At 30.0% G+C, this 19,989-nt stretch overlaps 1 protein-coding gene across 1 annotated transcript; it reads right to left on the reverse strand.

The window, feature by feature from the left end:
* On the reverse strand, window positions 1-1,484 carry LOC105781529 (uncharacterized). Its single transcript, XM_012606062.1, has 3 exons — window positions 1,310-1,484; window positions 849-993; window positions 1-763 (listed from the first exon to the last, which is right to left on the reverse strand). The coding sequence occupies exons 1-3, from the start codon at window positions 1,482-1,484 to the stop codon at window positions 1-3; spliced, it is 1,083 nt and encodes a 360-aa protein (XP_012461516.1).
* Window positions 1,485-19,989: the final 18,505 nt, after the last annotated feature.

Genomic DNA, 19,989 nt, shown 5'->3' on the forward strand with positions numbered 1-19,989 from the left:
TCAATAGGTTTTCTCACGTCCTCTTTCGTACAAAACCTCACTTTCCAAGAAGAAACCCATAGCCAACCTCCTAATTATTCGTTTATCATTTTTTGAGGCGCAATCTAGGTATTGCTCGTATTGCAAATATCGCTTAATGTCAACATACCATGGTTTCCCATCTGTTCCTAATTCTACTTTCGCGTAGTGGGCCGGCGAGTCCTTGACCCTTAGCTGTATAGGTTGCACTTCTATTTTGGATCCTACTTCGAACATGGCGGCTAGAGTAGCTAATGCATCTGCTAACTGATTTTCTTCTCTTGTCAAATGACAAAATTGAGCATCATCAAACTCTTTGATTAGTCCATGCACATATGTTTGATAAACAACTAACGCTGAGTCACCAAAAACTTTTAAAACCCTAATCTTTTTCTCAATGGCGATTTGAAGTGCCAAAATGCATGCCTCATATTCAACTATATTGTTCATACAAGTTAACATCAATTTATCTGTAGCAGGAAAATACTGGCCATTTGGGGAGATTAGTACTGCCCTAATCCCAAGCTCCATCATTTTGGATGCTCTATTGAAATACACCCTCCAAATTTCTTCTTCACACTTCGAAATTAACATGATCTCTTCATTTGGGAAATCAAAACTCATGGGCTCGTATTCCTCTTTCGCGTGACCCGCTAGAAATTTCTCGACTATGCTTCTTTTTATAGCCTTTGGGGAAACGTAGACAATGTCATACTTGGCAAATACCACTTGCCATCGAGCAATTCTTTGATAATGATGGCTTCTCGAAAATGTACTTTAAAGGGTCCAACTTTGCGATGAGGAAGGTGGTGTGATACAACATGTATTACCTTAGTCGACGTGCAGTCCATGCCAAAGTGCAACACATCTTTTCCAGATTAGAATACCTCACTTCATATTCCGTGAACTTCTTGCTCAGATAATAGGTTGCATGCTCATTCTTGTTTGAACCATCTCGTTGCCCCAGAACACAATCTATAGAATTATTTAGCACTACCAAATACAAAATCAGAAGTCTTCCTAACAACGGGGGAATCAAAATTGGTGGCTTAGCCAAACACTCTTTTACTTTCTCAAATGCTTTTTGACAACCTTTAGTCCATTCACCATCACTATCCTAATGTAAGAGCTTAAAGATGGGATCACATTTATCCATCAACTGTGAGATGAAACGAAACATGTAATTTAACCATCCCAAAAAACCTCTTACCTCTTTTTGAGTTTTAGGGGATATCAAATCTTCAATTGCTCAAACCTTATTCGAATCTATTTTAATTCCTCGTTCACTCACTGCGAAACCCAATAGCTTCCCCGACTTTTACCCTGAAGGTACATTTTGCTGGATTCAATCTCAATGTGTATTTCCTCAATCTTTCAAATAATTTGCGAAGGTTTTCCACATGACTTTCCTCCCTATCGGACTTTGCTATCATATCGACAACATAAACTTCAATCTCTTTATGCATCATGTAACCTTCTGAACCCAACCTAGATTGAGAAGGCTACATTAGCCACCGAAATGGCTAAGGTAACTTACGTTACTTTTGAAGTCATTAAATAAAATCATTTTAGAGAAAATCGTAGTTGTACTTTGAGTTAGCTTAAAAGCATTCATTGATTAGGTTGTGTATAATTAAGATTCATTTTATTTTTGATAGTGTTGTTTTATTGCTCTTCTTTTAAAAAAACTCGATATTAAACTAAAGCAGCGGAAAAACCATTTTTCAAGTCATTTTGGAAAATTAGTTGCCTTATCGATTTGTTTTTCAAAAATGATTCCTTTGCAATGTAGTGGAAACTGGGGAACAATATAAAATTTTACTTAAGCTCGATATCATGTATTATCCGGTTATTATGCTTGAGTAATCCATGCATGTAAAAAATCCCCAAATGAAAAGTTACCAAGCCACAGACCAAAAATAATTTAAAAAATACAAACCAAAACTAATAGAAATTTATTAATACTTATAAAAAATGGTCTGAGGTCCAAGGTGATTCTCTGAATGCCGAGTCCAGTCCTAATTTCAATGTTTACCTAAAAAGTTAAACACTTTTCGGGGTTGAGCTTATGAAAAGCTCAGTGTGAGTCAAACAATTATTTAAACAGAGAAAAACATCAAATACAATGAAACATATTAGCATTAAGAGAAGAATACAAAACCATCATCGGAACTTTATATTATTACATAGTCATTATCAATATCAATGTATCATTCATTCGTTCATTCGAGTATCATTAATTCTGACACCATTCAGTACAACAAAATATAATAGTAGCATAAATCAATAACATTCAAATATGTCATGTGCATGATGCAATGCAAAAAGGTTCCTACACATACCATCCGCTACACACCATGAGTTCCCCAAAACCCGTCATCTGAACTCCAAAAACATTTATGCAGAAAATTCTTCCAGTAAAAATGCGATAAATCGTCATTCCCTTTGGTACTCTAGGTGCAGTGCACTGAATATGAATAATGCAGACTTAATATGCCAACGGTACTCCATGGAACTCCTCTGTCAACCACAAAGTCCCAACCCAATGCATATGCAATATGTCATACAACCTCATACATAATCAAATCTCAATACTTGTCACATTCATTTGACATGCTCAACATGTCCTCTATAATAACATACTTTCAGTAAATGGAAATAGTTTCCTATCTTTCAAATTACCATTGTGTTGGTATCAATCAATATTGTTTAATTTCACATACTTTGTGGATTTTCATTGTACATATATAACACCCTTTTTAGTACACAATATACCAAATATCTCATGCATTTAAATCATACATAAGCTTAATATCTCAATACATTGTATCATTCAGTCAAACATTCTCATATCTGATAACTCAAATATGCAATTACAAACTCAATCAAACATTCATACTATCAAACTAGCAATTTTGCAAACATGTCAGTCTTTTAAGGCTCGAAACATACCTGGTTCGACAACTCAAAAAATCAATAATTTGGCTATTAAGTCAATCCAATCAGCAATCTAATTTATCAAATATAACATGATATTTAACATTTTCAAATAATTTTATGAGTTTAGGACCCACACCTTATTTTTTGTTTCCTCGTAACACACTAGCGAATCATCTAATTTTCCTTAATTATTCTTTAAACGAACCAAAACCAAAATTCAGTGTAAATTCAATCAATTTACCATTAAACCAGCCTCCAAACACTCACTTATGAGTTCAAACCAATCGTTGAAATTATAACTATTTTATGAATCCAAACTAGTTAGATTTCTTACACTGTATCGATGCGAACCGTATGTACAATCGTTCTTCGCCTTTACGGATGATTTGGGGCATTTGGCTCAGCAACTAATTCAATAATATACTGGAAAATCAGTAGCTAATTAATTATTAAATTCCTTCATTTAATCAATTTATAACCTTTACGCAACAACTATGTCGAAATAACAAACTAGTTACCCTTAATTGTACTTACGCTTCACGATTTGTGGGTTTCGAATGGCTAATCGATCAAGAACGTTTTTCCCTAATTGAAATGGATTTAAAATATTATTAGGAGGGTTCAAGAACTCATATTAAGGCTGGAAAAATATAATCAAGAACCAAGAAACAAAACAACCCCCCTTTCTTGCACATAAGCGCGCGCACCACCGCCCGTGGTGGCCAAAATTAGGGCTGAATTTTAAAACTGATTGAGATCTCATTAAAATTTAGAAAAATAAATTTAAAATCATTTAAAATCCCCAAAATTCCAGATCTAAAAATTTTGGTTTTTAATTGACAAAATTAATCAAGAAATTGAGGAGAAAACGAGACTTACCCAAACTAGTTGAGAGAAACGGCAATGACACTTTCTTGGCAATGTTCAGGATCGACCTTGGAGTTCAAGATTTCAGATTTGGGGCTGATTTTAATGAGTAAAAATGACAGCAATATGATGGAGAATACGTTAACAAATCTTGTGGCAAAAAGGAAAAAAGAAAGAGATGGTAAAACTAGGTGTAGTCGACAACAACAATGGAGGAAAGGAAAAAAATTAAAATCAATGAAAATGAGAAGGGGAGAGGAACGACTAGTGAATTAGAAGGAGAATTAAAGGCTGATTATTAGTGAAAAATTAATATTTATACCTAGATTAAATAGGCTTGAATGGCCCACACATTAAAACAAGGGGTTTTTGTCAAAAAAATTTAAATTATTTGTATGGGAATGGAATTGAAGTTAGGACCTCAAGGATAAATTCACTAATGTTTAACCATCAAACCAATAACTTATTCTTGATATAATTTTAAAATATTTATTTTAAAAAATAAGACATGTTACAAACTAGGGTTTAAGGAAAAATTTGCAAAATAATAAAAATGGTGAGAGAGAAGGGATTTGAAATTGGGTTTTAAGGAACATTTCACTAACACTTAACCAACAAATAAATACCTCATTTATTTTCTAAAAATGCATAGATAATCTCAAAAATTAAGCCATGACCACTCTCTCTTGATTCACAAACCCGATTCTACTAACCTTCAATTTTTTGGATGTTACACATCATGTCATGAAACAGTGTCACCATTGCTCGTTGATATGTGGCCCCAGCATTTTTTAAACCAAACGGCATGACCCTGTAACAAAAGGTTCCCCAGGTCGTGATGAATATGGTTTTTTCCATGTTCTCCCTCGCCATTTTGATTTGATTATACCCCGAGAATCCATCCATGAAAAAGAAACACAATGTTTAGCAGCCACCAGTGTGTCTATATAAGGTAATAGAAAATTATCCTTGGGGCTGGCTCGGTTCAAATCTCTATAATAGACACACATTCTGACTTTCCCATCCTTTTTAGGCACTGGTACAATATTCGCTACCCATTCTGGGTATTTATCTACTTCCAGAAATCTCTCATCGAATTATTTCTTGACCTCTTCTTTAATTTTCAACAACATCTTAGGCTTCATCTGTAACAACCCTAACCCGTATCTATAGCCAAAATAGGGTTTCGAGGCATTACCAGATATTATAGAACATTTTCAGATAATTCGAGTCATCTACAATTCAATTTGGCTTTCATTAGATAACATCATATACTATCACATTAAGCCATCATTTATCTCATGAACATTTAGTTCATGTTTTCTATTCACATTTTCATATTCAATTCACTATTTCTTCCTGTCAATCACAATTTCTGAATAATGAGATCACATAATTGAGCTCAATTTCACTGTTCAATATGTTTTATCACATAAAATTTGTTTAACTCTTACAACAATTTGACAAATTAGAGAACGTCTTACGGAATTGAGTACTTCATTTTCACATTTCCATAGTATAACTATGGTCTTGTACATCGTCTGATATCACACACTGAAGCCATAGCTCAGCTATTGTCTTACACGGGAACACATATCACACCGATGCCATATCTGAGATATGGTCTTACACGAAATTCACATATCACATCACTTGTCACTTGTCACTGATCAGATAAGTGTAACTAAAGCTACCACTTATCACTTGTCACTTGTCACTGATCAGATAAGTGTAGCTAAAGCTACCACTTATCACTTGTTACTGAATAAAAGTACTCAAATCCGACGTTCCGCTCAATTTGATCATTTATTCGATTTTCGCATTGCCATTTTATTCTCAATTCATCAACAAATATATCTCATCATACATAATATAATTCATGAAATTAACATTTAATCATTGAATTTCAACCATATGAACTTACAATTCGATTTTTATAACATAACGATAATCATAATTTCATAATAACTATTTGAAATAAAACATTATATCATTTCTAATTCAACATTTATTGATTGTAATCGGGAATATGACCAATTTATACACGATTCATTCATATATTTTCCTCCCCCTCTTCTCCATTCCACATCCTTATTGTATATAACACGCTTATAAGTAACATGATCTATAATTTACCTATTTACTTATATGTATATCCAAAGCTGTCCATCCGTGTCATAGTCACTAAATTATTTTTATCTTGAGCTACAGAACTCCAAATTAAGATCCACTAAATTCCTCTGAAACTAGTCTTACATATCTTCTTACCATAAAATTTTTAGAATTTATGGTTTAGCCAATAAGTACAGTGTATTCTTTAAAGTCATCCCTGTTTTGCTGTTTGACAGTTTCGACCCTTCTTCACTAAAATTTTCTCTAATTTTTTATGATTTTCCAAAATCAGAATAGGGGAACCCAAAATCATTCTGACATTGTCTCACAAAATTTATTATATCTCATGATTTACAATTCCATTACTTACACCGTTTCTTCTATGAGAAACTAGACTCAATAAGCTTTAATTTCATATTTTATTCATCTTCTAATTCAATTCCCGCAATTTTTGGTGATTTTTAAAAGTTAGACCACTGCTGCTGCCTAAAATTGTTTAGTGCAAAATATTGATTACCATTTTAACCCTAAACTTTTAATACATGATGATTTCATCCCTAGGCTCGGAAAATGAAATTCTTGCAATTTAATCATTGTTCCAAGCCTAATAATTCTCATACATATCAATAACAGCCCATGAATTCCATGAAATTTCAGAGTTTCTTTTTTTTCACAAATTCAATACTTTTCAATTAAATCCCTAAAATATGTCTTCATCCAACATTCTTTAATAAAACACCGTTAAACATCCATTGACATCTCAATTTCATCATCAAATAACAAAAATCATATGAACTTATTAATGGTATCTTCCAAAACTTTCAACAAAATCAAAAACTAATAGAATACTAAGTTGGACTTAATTCTAAAAGTCTAAAAATATAAAAATTTCATGGGAAAAGCAAGGATTGAACTTACATGAAGTTAAAATATGAAATACCAGCTCTCAACCCTCTTTCATGGCTATTTTCCACCGAAAGTTCAAGAAGAAATGGTCTTGAAATCCTTAAAATAAATTTTGGCCACATAAACTTTATTGTAATTCCAATTTTGTCATTAAATACATAAAAATCTTTGATTTTTTTAACAGTATGCTACCTCAGCCACTTAAATTGGTCCATTTACTCTTTTAGTCCTTCCTTATTTAATTTTTCAGCTATTTAATCACTTTAGCAAGTTTTGTATCTTTTCAATTTAGTCTTTTTTTATTTAATTGACTACTGAAACGTTAAAATTTTCTGACGAAACTTTAACACTACCATATTGACAATCCGTAAATGTTTATAAAAATATTTACAACTCGATTTATAACATCGAGGTCTCGATACCTCTTTTCCTCAATTTCTTGACTTAATAAATCTTTATAAAACACAAATTACTAATTCAAAAATCTCTTAAAAATCATATTTGGCTCGTAATTATTAAATAATAAAAATTACAAGATTATTTTTCGAATTTGGTGGTTTTGAACCACTGTTTTCAACATTTCTGAAAATCGGGCTATTACATCATCCTTCTCAACTTCTGGTATACGGGCTTGCAATCTGATTTCAAAGGTAGCCTGTGTTCCATGATATTGGTGTCAAAACCTGGCATATCTTGGTATGACCATGCAAACACATTTGAGAACTCAACAAGTAGATCCTTCAACAATTGACTTTGCTCTAGCATGAGAGTGGTTCCAATCCTAATTTCCTTTCTTACCTCATCACCACCCAGATTGATTAAATTTGTTCCCTCCAAGTGGGGTTCTATAAGCTTCTTTTCTTGTTCAACTAGCCTCAAAAACTCATTTGGTACAACTTCCTCCTCTTCCGTCCCATGATCTCTATAGTGAACATAACTATGAGAATTTGATTAAAAGACGTCATTTGGATCATTTATCAATTCATGAGGTATATCCTTGAAATAATTATGAGTATGTATATTGGTATATGAATGAAAACGATTGAATGAATAAAAGTGACTAGGGACATGATCCAAATCTGATTTTATTAAAGAGAAATTAGATTTCGTTAAAGAGAAATTACACGGATTTTTGAAGGAAAATAAATTAACTAAACGATATTAAACTTTGATATAAAATCTCTTAAAAACGATTACATCTCGAAGGACTCAAGGATAGCAGGTAACTATATGAGCTATCAGTTGTCCAAGGCGGGTGTTAAACCGGTGAGCTATCCTTGGTCCTTTTTCAAATGGCATTTATTTCTAAAGTTAGAAAATTATTTGGATTTTTTTATAAAAAATGGTCTTATTTCTTTTCTTTTTTTCAAATAATGTTTAAACAAATGAGCGAATGAGTGAATGAATAGATAAATGAATTAATGATTGAGATTGGGGCACAATATAGTAAATATACTCGAATATAAACATTTTCTTTCATGGAAGGTTCGAAAATTGTTTGGCTTACAAAGTTTTTTTTTTCATTTTTCATTCACACTTCAAGAAAATCCTAATAGATCCTATTGCCATAGGGCAAATCGCTACTTGTCATTCTCGTACCAAAAGCGTGTTTTCTTAGCCTCATCCCATGATTTTCATATTCCCTTTAACTCATCTTTGTGATTCCTCTTATAGTCCATGCAAACTATCTGAGGTAGGCTCGAGTCAAAACTAGCTATCTGGCAATCGCCTTCTCTGCTCTGAGTATACTCTAACATTCTCGCTATTATCCCTATATTTTTTACCCCATACCGAACAATTGAATCTTCTCGAAGTGTGTTCATGTCGAATATAGATGCGGCACTCTGCCCTAGGTATTTACATGATGCATGAATTATGTCATGGAGAGACATAGACACAAAATAAAGTCAAATGAAAACAAAAAGTAAAATTAACTCAAAAAGCATTGCGAACAAATTCAAACACAAAACATATGAATAATTGCTCATGAGGTCTTATAGGGTATTATTATGAGGGGTAAGGTACGGCTCTTATGTCTAGGCTTCAAATTTAAAATGGCCATTACACGCTGGCTTACGGCTGACTCTAATGCACGGGGAACCCAAGGCATAAATACAACATCCATAGGGATGCATTCCCCTTTAAAAAGGATTGACCCTTAGGTGGTAAGACTTCCATAACGTACACAATAGCTTTTTTTACACGAACATCTATGTCCATCTTAACCATGGAATAGTCCTTAAACTTATACGGTGACATATAGCCACATGAAAACCTAAGGCTACTCCTCCTAAACAGGATAGGCCCGGGCGTAGGACCAAAAGCAAGATGTAGCATAAATGACAATTATAGCTGCCCTACAATGGTAGAGTCGATGTACATATTAATCAATTTCATCAATAAAGAATAAACAAACGCATTGGCATTCATGTCAAAATAGGATAAATAAATGAAATGAGTAAATAAATTGATATTTAACACATATTCAACAATTTAAAATGACATTAGACAATTATTTTAATGCACGAATCAATAAATCTAATATGCACAAATACTAAAAAACCTAGCTCTCAAACTTAAGTAAGTCGACTCACTAACGTCCCCAATGGAGTCGCCAAGCTATCATAACTTTGCCTACATAAGGGTACGGGGGCCTAGTAAGCAATGTTAGACACAAAAGACCTAAATTTACGTAGAGTCACCACTAACCAATTAGAGTTAGGTTGGTTAGCCACCTATCGTCTAAAAGTCTAGAATTAATATTACGAAAAATCCTAAAAGTCTAGACTCGATCTCATCACCAAATTTCGGGTTCAGGAATACGGTTACGTGTGGGGAAGGTTATAGCACCCCCACAACGCCTATCAGGGGATAGTTCTACAGGGTCTTAGGAGCTAGGTTTTTTTTATTTAAGCATATTATTATCTTAATCTAGGCTAAAATCTTATGGAAATCTTAAATAAAAACTCTAAAGAAAATGCCTTCGGTTTAGCTGTAATTCGATTAAGATGTGTTCACCAAATTTATCTAATTTGAAACTTAAATTAAAGATTTTTAGTTTTAACGGGAACCCTAAAGGATACCCAAATAGTTCTAGTAAAGTACCTTGAGTTCCTAAAATTAATTCTATTTTAGAATTCTAAAAAACCTAAAATTACCAATGAATCAAGAGAAATGTTAAATCCATCTACAACTTATTCGATCCTTTATTATTATTATTTGATTTAACTAATAATGTTGAACCTATCAAAATCTTCTGAAGTATTTTATGTCGGGTTTGTGATTATCTTACTTTAAAATTCTTGATCTAAGATTTAAATTCGTCAAAATCCTAAAATAATAAATCTTAAATAACATTTACTAGCTTTCTTAACAAGTTTCTAAAATAAAATACTACCTACTCATGATTTACAATTCACCTACAAAAATCTTTAGTTTTAATTTTGAATATAGTCCTAAAGAATATTTACATATTAACTTAAGATTTTAATCCTATCTGATATTTTAAAATTAGTTTAAAACCTAAAAATCCTATATATTATTTATAATTTTTCTAAGGTAAATGGTAGGTAAGATCTTAAAGACTAACGTAAATCCAAATGTAAAAACCTTATGGTTTCATTAAAATATAATACCTTCCTACTTAACTAACTTCATGTTAGCAATTATAAGATGGAAAAATAACCTAAAGTTCCTCTTTTAAAATGAATAGTAATAAAATAGGAAAATTAATTAAATTGGCTAAAGTTAATGAAAAGTTAAAACTCTTTCAAAATAGCAATAATAAAAAGAAAGATTAAATAAAAAAATAAGACATGAACATGATGATAATAATAATAACAATAATACACCTTATTCATAATACAATAAAAGAATCAAAGTAACATAAATAAATAATATTAAAATGTATGTAAGGGAATGTGTAAAAAAACATAAATATAAATAGACATGAAAATAAATAAAAATTATACAAGTGTGAATAAATATAAAACATTAAAATAAAGTGCATAATTGACATTAAATATATAAATGCAAATGAAAGGGAAGATATAAGTGTAAATAATTTATTGAAGATGGAAATAAAATGGCATAGCTTGATTTTGGGACTAAAAGATAAAAAAATGTGGAAGATAGATGACTGGTGTAGCAATTAATTTTCTTTTAATTTTTAAATTTCAGATTAAATTGAATATTTGAAAAAAATAAAAGGATTACGGGTGTAAATAGGTCAGAGAGTGAGGGCGGTGTTGCAAAAAAAGGGTATTTTTGTAAATTTAAAAAGTAAGGGGTGAGAAAAAAATTACCCATTTTTGGCACCTATAAATGAAAAAAAAAACTACTCATTCTTTCATTTTACCCTCATTTTTTTCAAAAAAAGAAAAAGAAAAAAGAAAAAACCTCTTCCTCTTCCTCTTTATCTTCCTCCTTCTATGTTGGCCATGGCTTCACCACTAGAGAGCCCAACGCTCTCTAGCCTTCGGTGGTGGAGCCGCCACATATGGTGACCGGATTTTTTTTTTTTTTTGCAAAATCAAAGTTTTCTTTAGAAAAAATCATTACTTTTCTTAAAAATTAAAACTTTATTTCGAAATAGTTAAAAAAATCAAAACTTTATTTTAAAAACTTAAACTTTCCTTTAAAATGACTTAAAAAAAAGATTTTTATTTTTCAAAATCTAAACTTTCTCCTTTTAAAAAACAATATTTTCTTAAAGATTAAAACTTTTATTTGGAAATAGTTGAAAAAATCAAAATTTTGTTTTAAAATTTTAAACTTTCCTTTAAAATGACTAAAAAACGTATTTTTATTTTTTAAAATCTAAACTTTCTATTTTAAAAAAAATCAAAACTTTTCTCAGAATCAAGCTTTTTTTTTTTTGAAAAGAAAACTTTGTTTTAGAAATGAGAGGGAAAATGAGAGACTTTTGGGGGCTCCTAAGGGCGGAGGACCGACGGTCCGGTGACATCCCCTTCATCGGAGCCCAAAATTCGACCCCTCATGACATGTCTATGGCAAAAAAATATAGAAGAAAAGAAAAAAAAAAGAAATAGAATGCTTGTTTTGTTTTTTTTACCTTTTTTTTTAAGAACAAAAATAATGAAAAGCCTCCTCTCTCTTTTTTTTTCTTTCATTTCATTTCATGTATATATATATATATATATATTAATCTTGTTTATTTGTAAAATATGATAATAATGATATTTAATAATAATAGTAGTAGTGATGATAATAATAATAATAATTTAAGCCTTTGACAAGCCCAAAAAGGAAATAAGAGGAAAAATGTCTCAAATAGACCAAAACGGGGTGGGCTTCAAATGGCACAAGAGAGAACAAAAAATTAAATTGGCCTCCAAATGGGCTCAGACAAAATTGGTGTCTACAATGCTTAATACGCTAGAATTGACACCTCTAGTGGAAAATCTAGATAAACAAGACCGAGAGCAGAGTTTATCAATAGATAGTTCAATATAATTGTGTTGAATAGTGAGATCGAAAGAAGATTTATACACCTAGGTCAGACCAAGAGGAGAACCTAAGTGGTATCCTTTAGTTTAAGATGAGACCGAGAGGAGATTCTTAGCTAAGAGTGATAAACAATATAATTGGTATAGGTTTATTAGCTTAGCTAGCAATTAACAAATTAATCAACCATTGTTTTATCATTTACATTGTCTAAAGCAATAGGGGACAAAATTAGATTAGTTAGTTTAATTTATAATTTAAATATATTTTATAAACAATTTATTTTGGAATTTGCACTAATAATTTTCGACTCGATTAGATTAGTAACTCATTAACTTGTAATTAACTTGATAAAAACATCTACCAATAATCCTTTAGGTTTGGTCCTTGGAATACTCTAGTGTTCCATTGACATTGTAAATATTACAACTAACACTGTTCGCTTGCAGTTAACACCGTAATTTTAAATTTCTTTATAAAATTGTTTGTTTTTATGCACACGTGCGATAGAGGTCAGTATGTATGCATGGGAGAATTCTAGCTATAGTTTGAAATGTGCGTAAGTGGCCAAAACATGATATTATGTTTGAGATATTTTAAGTCAAGCTCATAAGCCACAAACAAAATTAGGTGTCTACATCCACAATTTTTATTTAGGATTTTAGTGTATAAAAATTACTTGAGCATGTTCTAATAACATTATGTGTATATTTTTGTGATTAGTAAGAGAAATTGGTCAACAAGAGCTTCAAGCCAACAAAAAAAAAGGGATTTCTGTGTTGAGAAGGAAAAAGAGAAGCTTTTTGTTGATTTTTGTTCATCAAAAGGTAAGTACCCATGGATTTTCAAACTTTTCTTAAAAGAATAAGATTATGAGATTTAAATGAATATATAGTTTAATTGAATGTGTGTAATAAAATGTGAAAACCCATTGCTTAAAGCATTGAAATATTTAATAAGTGAACTAGTAATGTTCATAATAAGCCTTGACTTTATTTGTATAAGAGTAAAGTATGAATGTGCTATGGGAACTTTAAATATATGTCATAATTAGAGAAATTATGAAAAGAAGTAAAATGAAATTAATTGTCAAAATTGAACAAGTTATAAAATGTGATATAACAAAATGAAATAATGGCAAAAGTGAAAATTGAAGCAATGGAAGGAGAAATGTGCTATATAAAATATTAATTCCAATATTGTTATGTGAACATTTAGTATGAGGGGTAGAATGATAGTATGTATAAAGTGGTAAATGAGGATTTGTCAATTAATGGCTATAAAAATCTGTTGTGAAATGGTTATTAAAGACACGTACACATGTGTACATGTGTGTGTGTCTGAAAGAGAGAGAATGAGATTCTGTTATATGATTCACCTATGTGATAAGTGGACAAGTTAGAGTTTTGTGACTCAATGAGCATTTAAAGTGTGATTATTGTTAGAGTTGTGTGACTCAAATCCTTGTTAAAGAAATAAAATACAGTAGTAAAACAAAGGGATTTGTGTACGGACCTTGTCACACAATTAGAATCCGTATAGAACTACACTTCTATTTGACAGTGATTAGAATAAGGTTTTTCAACCTTTAAATAGATGTAGTTGAAACTCCTTTTATATTATTCACTTTTTAACATTAGTGAATTTTTCCTTCTCTACTTGTGGTTTTTTCCCAAAAGGGTTTCCATGTAAAATCTATGTTTTATTTTTCTTTTCTTTTTTATTTATTTATGATCATTCTATATTGTCATTATCGACGTTAGTTTTATCAATTATGATATATATGAAATAATATGAAATTTGATATTTCATGAAAATTATTATGTGAATATGAAATATGTTATGAGTTAGTGATATGCATACATATGAATTAGTATGGTTTTTTTTTCCTTTGTAAGCTTAGTAGAATCAATAGGATACAATTAGCATACCATGAGGGTTAGTCCATGCGTTTGTGATAGAAGATTGTGGATAAAAGACTTTGACATGTTGCCTTATGGCATAGCACATAAGTGCATTTTGGCCTATTCGTAGGGTGTTTGGATGAATGTGTTGCTAGCGCAAGACACTAGTGTCTTTGGTTGGTTAATCTCAAGTGTCCGACCCACATTTCACTAAAGCTATCAAAGGCTAGGAACTTTAATGTGATAACTATTGAAAAATTTTGGTTAACACCCTAGATAAGAACACCAAGGTTGTCACCCCTCATGTAATATGAGGGGATTTGGGTCCAATTATATGTGCTTTCTAAATTTTTGACCCAACACTTTAGAATTTAATCCAACTCAATATTTTTTTTATTTCTCAAATTAAATATTATTTATTTGATTAATGTTATGAATATTTTATTATTAAGTGGATGTCCATCAAGATCTAAATAAATTTTAATGTACTTTAAACTCTTATAGTAATTAGAAGTAGAGTTCTATTTCATTTATACTTCTTATGTTTATAAATATAGACTTTGGAGAAACATTCTAGATGATTTTGATTGATCAATAAAATACACTCTCTTTTTCTCACCTATTTTCTTTGTTCTTTACTTTCTGTCTTTTTATTTTATAACATGTTATCAGCACAATTCTCTTTTATTTTATAATACGGTCACTCCAAATCTACTACTCAAGTTGTTTTCAATTGCCTTCTAGAGCTATTGCAATTTCAGTCTTCAATTGAGGCCTGCGCACTATGGGTAATCATTATCCAAAGAAATTTATATAATCCTTACGTGGGTGATGATGATATTAAAGATCTTCAGGTATATTTTACTATGATTTATTTATTATATCATGTTTATTATAATTAGAGACTAATCATGACAACATGAATAGATAGATTCTGTTTTGAAATCCACATATGTTTGCGATGGTGATTATGAAATAAAGAATCAATCGAGGCGTTTAGAATTTTTTCCTACTAGATTTTTTGCATTCCCTGAAGTGAATGCAAACATAAAGAAAATAAAAGATATAATCATGGACCACTAAAAGTGGGAACATAATAATAAATAAGCGAACAATGAGAGTTCTCAAGATAGTTTTTCAAAGGATAAAGATAACTTATGTTATCAATGTGATATGAAAGATTATTGGCCACATATGCAGCATATGTCCAAATATTTTGTTTCATTAATATTCTTTGTGGAAGTATATGAGAATGTAGTAATGAACTCTATCATTACAGATAGAAATTATTTATCTTATTTGATACTAAAAGAAACAAATATGATTATAGTACAAAATTAGTTGATGACTCGAGAAAAGTTAATATATCAATATCTAAAAAGCACAAAATTTGTGATAGTTAATGCATTAGTTTTAAAATATATTCATTATAATGGATATCATATTGAGATTGTGAATGAAAAAATATTATATTTCATATGAATCACTATTGCTATAAATATTTATTTTGAAAGGATGAAAAAATGGAGGATTGAGTTATTGATTACTTTTGTTATTAAATTGAATTAATTGTGACTATCTTTGTGATCTACTTTTGTCATCATCCCCATTAAGGAGTTGAAAGCAAAACATTTGGCTGTGAAAGATCTACTTATGAGCAATAGAATATGGTAATTCTATCTAAATCTCGTTATGGTTGGATGCATCTAAAGTTGCAAGTTTTTTTTAAAATTGTGAGTATAACTCTACAGTATTCAAAATAAATTCTCAATTAAAATTATGTGAAAAAATATTACTAATGAGAACTTGCAAGAGAGAAAACATATGTATGAAAAGTCATTGGTTATGCACCTGTTGTACACCTGGAAAATAAGATTCACTCTCAAAGTTTGCTATTAATAGATTTTGATTGAATTCAAAGTCTACTACTGGAGTTTAATTTGTTTACTTCTTGATAAAATCGTCAAGCCTCAACGTAGAAAAAAAAGGTACATCTTTAAATATTAAATCAATTTGATATATGGTTTAAACATTTGAGATGATCTTCTTTTAAGTTACATGGTTTACATATTGTTTTAAGCATATCATTTGTATATGAAAATGAATATTAACTGATTTATTTATGTTGCTATAATATGTTTTATAATTAAATAATATATTTGATTAAAACATATTTAGTATGCAAATTTGTGTTAATAAACCAATGAATTTTATGGTTATTGATTTGATTTGGTTCAAAGAATTGTTAAAGGTAATAGTTCATATGTTTTATATTATTCCATGTGTTGGTTATTTAGAGAAATGACATGAGCAATTGTAAATGAAAAGTTCTATGAGCATGAATGGTTGGATTTTGAATTAAATTTCATGCATATTTATAATGATGGTTATGAAAGGAAAAAATTGCTAGTTTTTCATTATGTCATATTTTTATGTTTGAGATATGACTTTTATTGATATATTTAATTTAGGCTTGCTTCTATACAAGACTTAGTCAGTTATTCTTGGTAGTTAATTGATTATGCAAAACTCTTATTAAAAGGGCTTTAAAAGTATTTTGAATTGATCTCATATCTCATTATGGCTAAACAAAATAACGAGTTATTTGTTCCACAGTTTTGTTTCATTCCTCAAGTGAATGTAGGAATTCTTAACAATTATGAAATTTTAACTAATTGTCATTATTGACAAATAGATAAGAAGAATATGGATGATTCATAATATTGTCAAATGATTGTTCTTAGTACAGATTAATTAATGATTTATATTAATTTATCATTCCTTGAAGCAGATAATATCTATATAATCTTATTGGTAAGAAATACGATATATGCTTACATTATTATTCGAATTACTTTTTGCACATTCCTTGAAGTGAATGTTTGCAATAAATATAATAATTTTATAATTTTTTTATCTTTGAAGATTTTGGCATATTCCTTAAGTGAATATTGCATATAATTATTTGGAAATTTTATTTATTTAGTTGACTTAGTGGCATTATAAACTTCACATTGATTTAGACATTTCCAGTAGTAAATGTCACAATGGTACTAATATGTGGATACAAAGTAAAAGGAATGATAATAAAATTATCAATTTGTCACAATTTATATTGACATTATTATTACAATCGAAATGTCTTTTTAAGTAAACTAGAAGTTTACTAATACAAATGTATTTACTACTTGGCACAATTAGACTATCTTGGATCATATATGATGTAATAATTAGTTGAGAATTCATATGGATATTCATTAAAGAACCATAAAATTATTTAATTTAAAGAATTCTCATTTGTTGCTTGTTCTCAATGAAAATTGCTTATTAAAACTCACTAGCTAAAGTTGAGATTTAGTGTCTTACATTTTTAAATGAATATGGGTCCATTCATCCACCATATGGATTATTTTGATATTATATGATTTCGGTAAATGCATATACAAAATAATCATATATGTGCTATCAACTTGCAACTTTTCGTTCGCTAGATTGCTTGTTTAAATATTTAATTTCAGATTATGCAAGTAAGACAATTCATATTGCTAAATCGATAAGTTTATATCTCGATCTTTTATTGATTGAGTTTGAAAAACTTTCGTAAAAGCTTGTTATTTATGTGCATAATGATTTAGAGAAATTATTGATTGAATGCATCTAATTAATATTTAAACCATTACTTATGAGAACTAAACTTCCTATTTCAACATGAGATTATGTTGATTTACGTATTGTACGCATCAAGCCAATAAGTTATAAATACTCCCCATTACAATTGGTTTTTAATCATGAGCTAAATATTTCTCATCTTTGAATTTTTGTATGTTCGTATATGTTCCAATTGCTCCACCTCAATGCACAAAGATAAGTGAATCCTCAAATAAAGTTGGGAATATATTAATTACAAGTCTCTTTGTATCATTAGATGTTTTGAGTGTATTTGGAGATTCAATTATGACATTATTTGTGATTACTATTTTGATTTGACCGTTTTCCCGATATTAGGGGGAGAGAAATAATAGCTGAATGAAATCAATGCTTATAATGAGTTATCATTATCTAGATCCTTATAGAGAGTAATTTGAACTAGAAGCTCAAAAAAGATAACTCACTTTATTACAAGTTAACTGTCAGATGTATTCACAAACTCAATGAGAATAACCAAATGTTATATACCATCTAATATTTTGAATCAAAGTCCCAGTAGGACAATCAGTTAGAATAAGTAATAGATTGATCAGTTCCAAAAATGAAAATTCTTCTAGATAGTCATATTGTGGAGGTGGGTACTCCGGAAGAGACTCAAGACATAACTAATAACTAAAACTCTAGAAGAGATTTAGGCACCTGAAACTGAAGATTAAAATAGTGAAAATAAGAGCTCTCGATAAGTTATATCAATTTGAGAAAATGTGGAACTGATAATAAAGGTGGTCGACAATGGTTTTGCATGCAATTTTATTGTTAAAATAATGAAATAAAAGGAGGATCTTGAATAAATCTATTGAGAATATATAGATATGGAATAAATTGGTCAAAATAGAAAGACGCAACTCAAGTACAATTAAATTCGTGGAGTTTTTGGACCAACAATCCAAATATCTAAAGGAATAAAGCCAGTGAGGGTACAAATGAAGTAGTTTTCCAAAAACGGAAAAAAAATATGAAGGTTTTGCTAAGTACTGGCATTGATTTTGAAAATATATAATATTTTTTACAGTAGATACAACAACCTTTAGATATATTATTAAACTGACAGTTCATAAAAGATTTAACTTGCGCCTAATGGTTGTTGTTACAACCTTTTATGAATCACTATATAGTAAAATTTATATTAAAATCCTTGAAGGATTTAGAATACCGAAACATATTGAAATTCTTGAGAAATTGTTCATTTATATGAATTGAAATAATTTGAACATATGTGGTAAATTTGATTGGGTGAATAGTAGTTGAAAGAGGATTATAAAATGACCCAAAATACCTATTTATATTTTTATAGAAGAATCATGATTAAAGTTTGCTATGATTATTGTTGAAACTCTTGAAAAGATCAAAATATATTTCCGCCAAATTTTCCCTCACTCATGACTTTCAAAAGAATGGTGATATAAATGCTTAGCAAATACATTCAAATAGTCATTTGAAAAACTAGTATTCAAGATTGAATACGTAGAATATGAGAAAGTATGTGATGTTTTCATGAGGGGGAGTAAGTAGGCGTTGTACTATTTTTCCCTTAACCTAGGTTTTGTCCCATTGGGTTTTCCTGGTAAGGTTTTTAATGAGGCAGCATATTATGCGTATTATGGATATATGTACTCTTTTTTCTTTACTAGGATTTTTTTCCCACAGGGTATTTACCTTATTAAGGTTTTAACGAGACACATTATCTACCAATGGACATCCAAAGGGGAGTGTTATGAATATTTTATTATTAAGTGGATGTCCATCAAGATCTAGATAAGTTTTGATGTATGTTAAACTCTAATAGTAAATAGAAGTAGAGTTTTATTTCATTTATACTTCTTATGTCTATAAATATAGACTTTGGAGAAGCATTGTAGATGATTCCGATTGATCAATAAAATATGCTCTCTTTTTTGCTCTCCCATTTTCTTTATTCTTTACTTTTTGTCTTTTTATTTTATAACAAGTAATTAAATTAACTAAATTAATTTCCATTTAAATAATTTTCTTAACTCAATTATAATTTCATTAAAGGCATGGTGTAACCTTCCCAACCCAGCCTATACGTTAAACCCGAATTTGGAAG

This window comes from Gossypium raimondii, chromosome 13 (genome assembly GCF_025698545.1).
Source record: "Gossypium raimondii isolate GPD5lz chromosome 13, ASM2569854v1, whole genome shotgun sequence".
Taxonomy (NCBI): domain Eukaryota; kingdom Viridiplantae; phylum Streptophyta; class Magnoliopsida; order Malvales; family Malvaceae; genus Gossypium; species Gossypium raimondii.

Excerpts from the sequence above, each read along its gene's own strand:
- LOC105781529 (XM_012606062.1), bottom strand. The coding sequence starts at position 1,484 with ATGCATAAAGAGATTGAAGTTTATGTTGTCGATATGATAGCAAAGTCC. Across the intron at positions 994-1,309 it reads GGAAGCTATTGGGTTTCGCA|ATTGTGTTCTGGGGCAACGA; the intron begins GTGAGTGAACGA and ends ATAATTCTATAG. Across the intron at positions 764-848 it reads TGGACTGCACGTCGACTAAG|AATTGCTCGATGGCAAGTGG; the intron begins GTAATACATGTT and ends TCATTATCAAAG.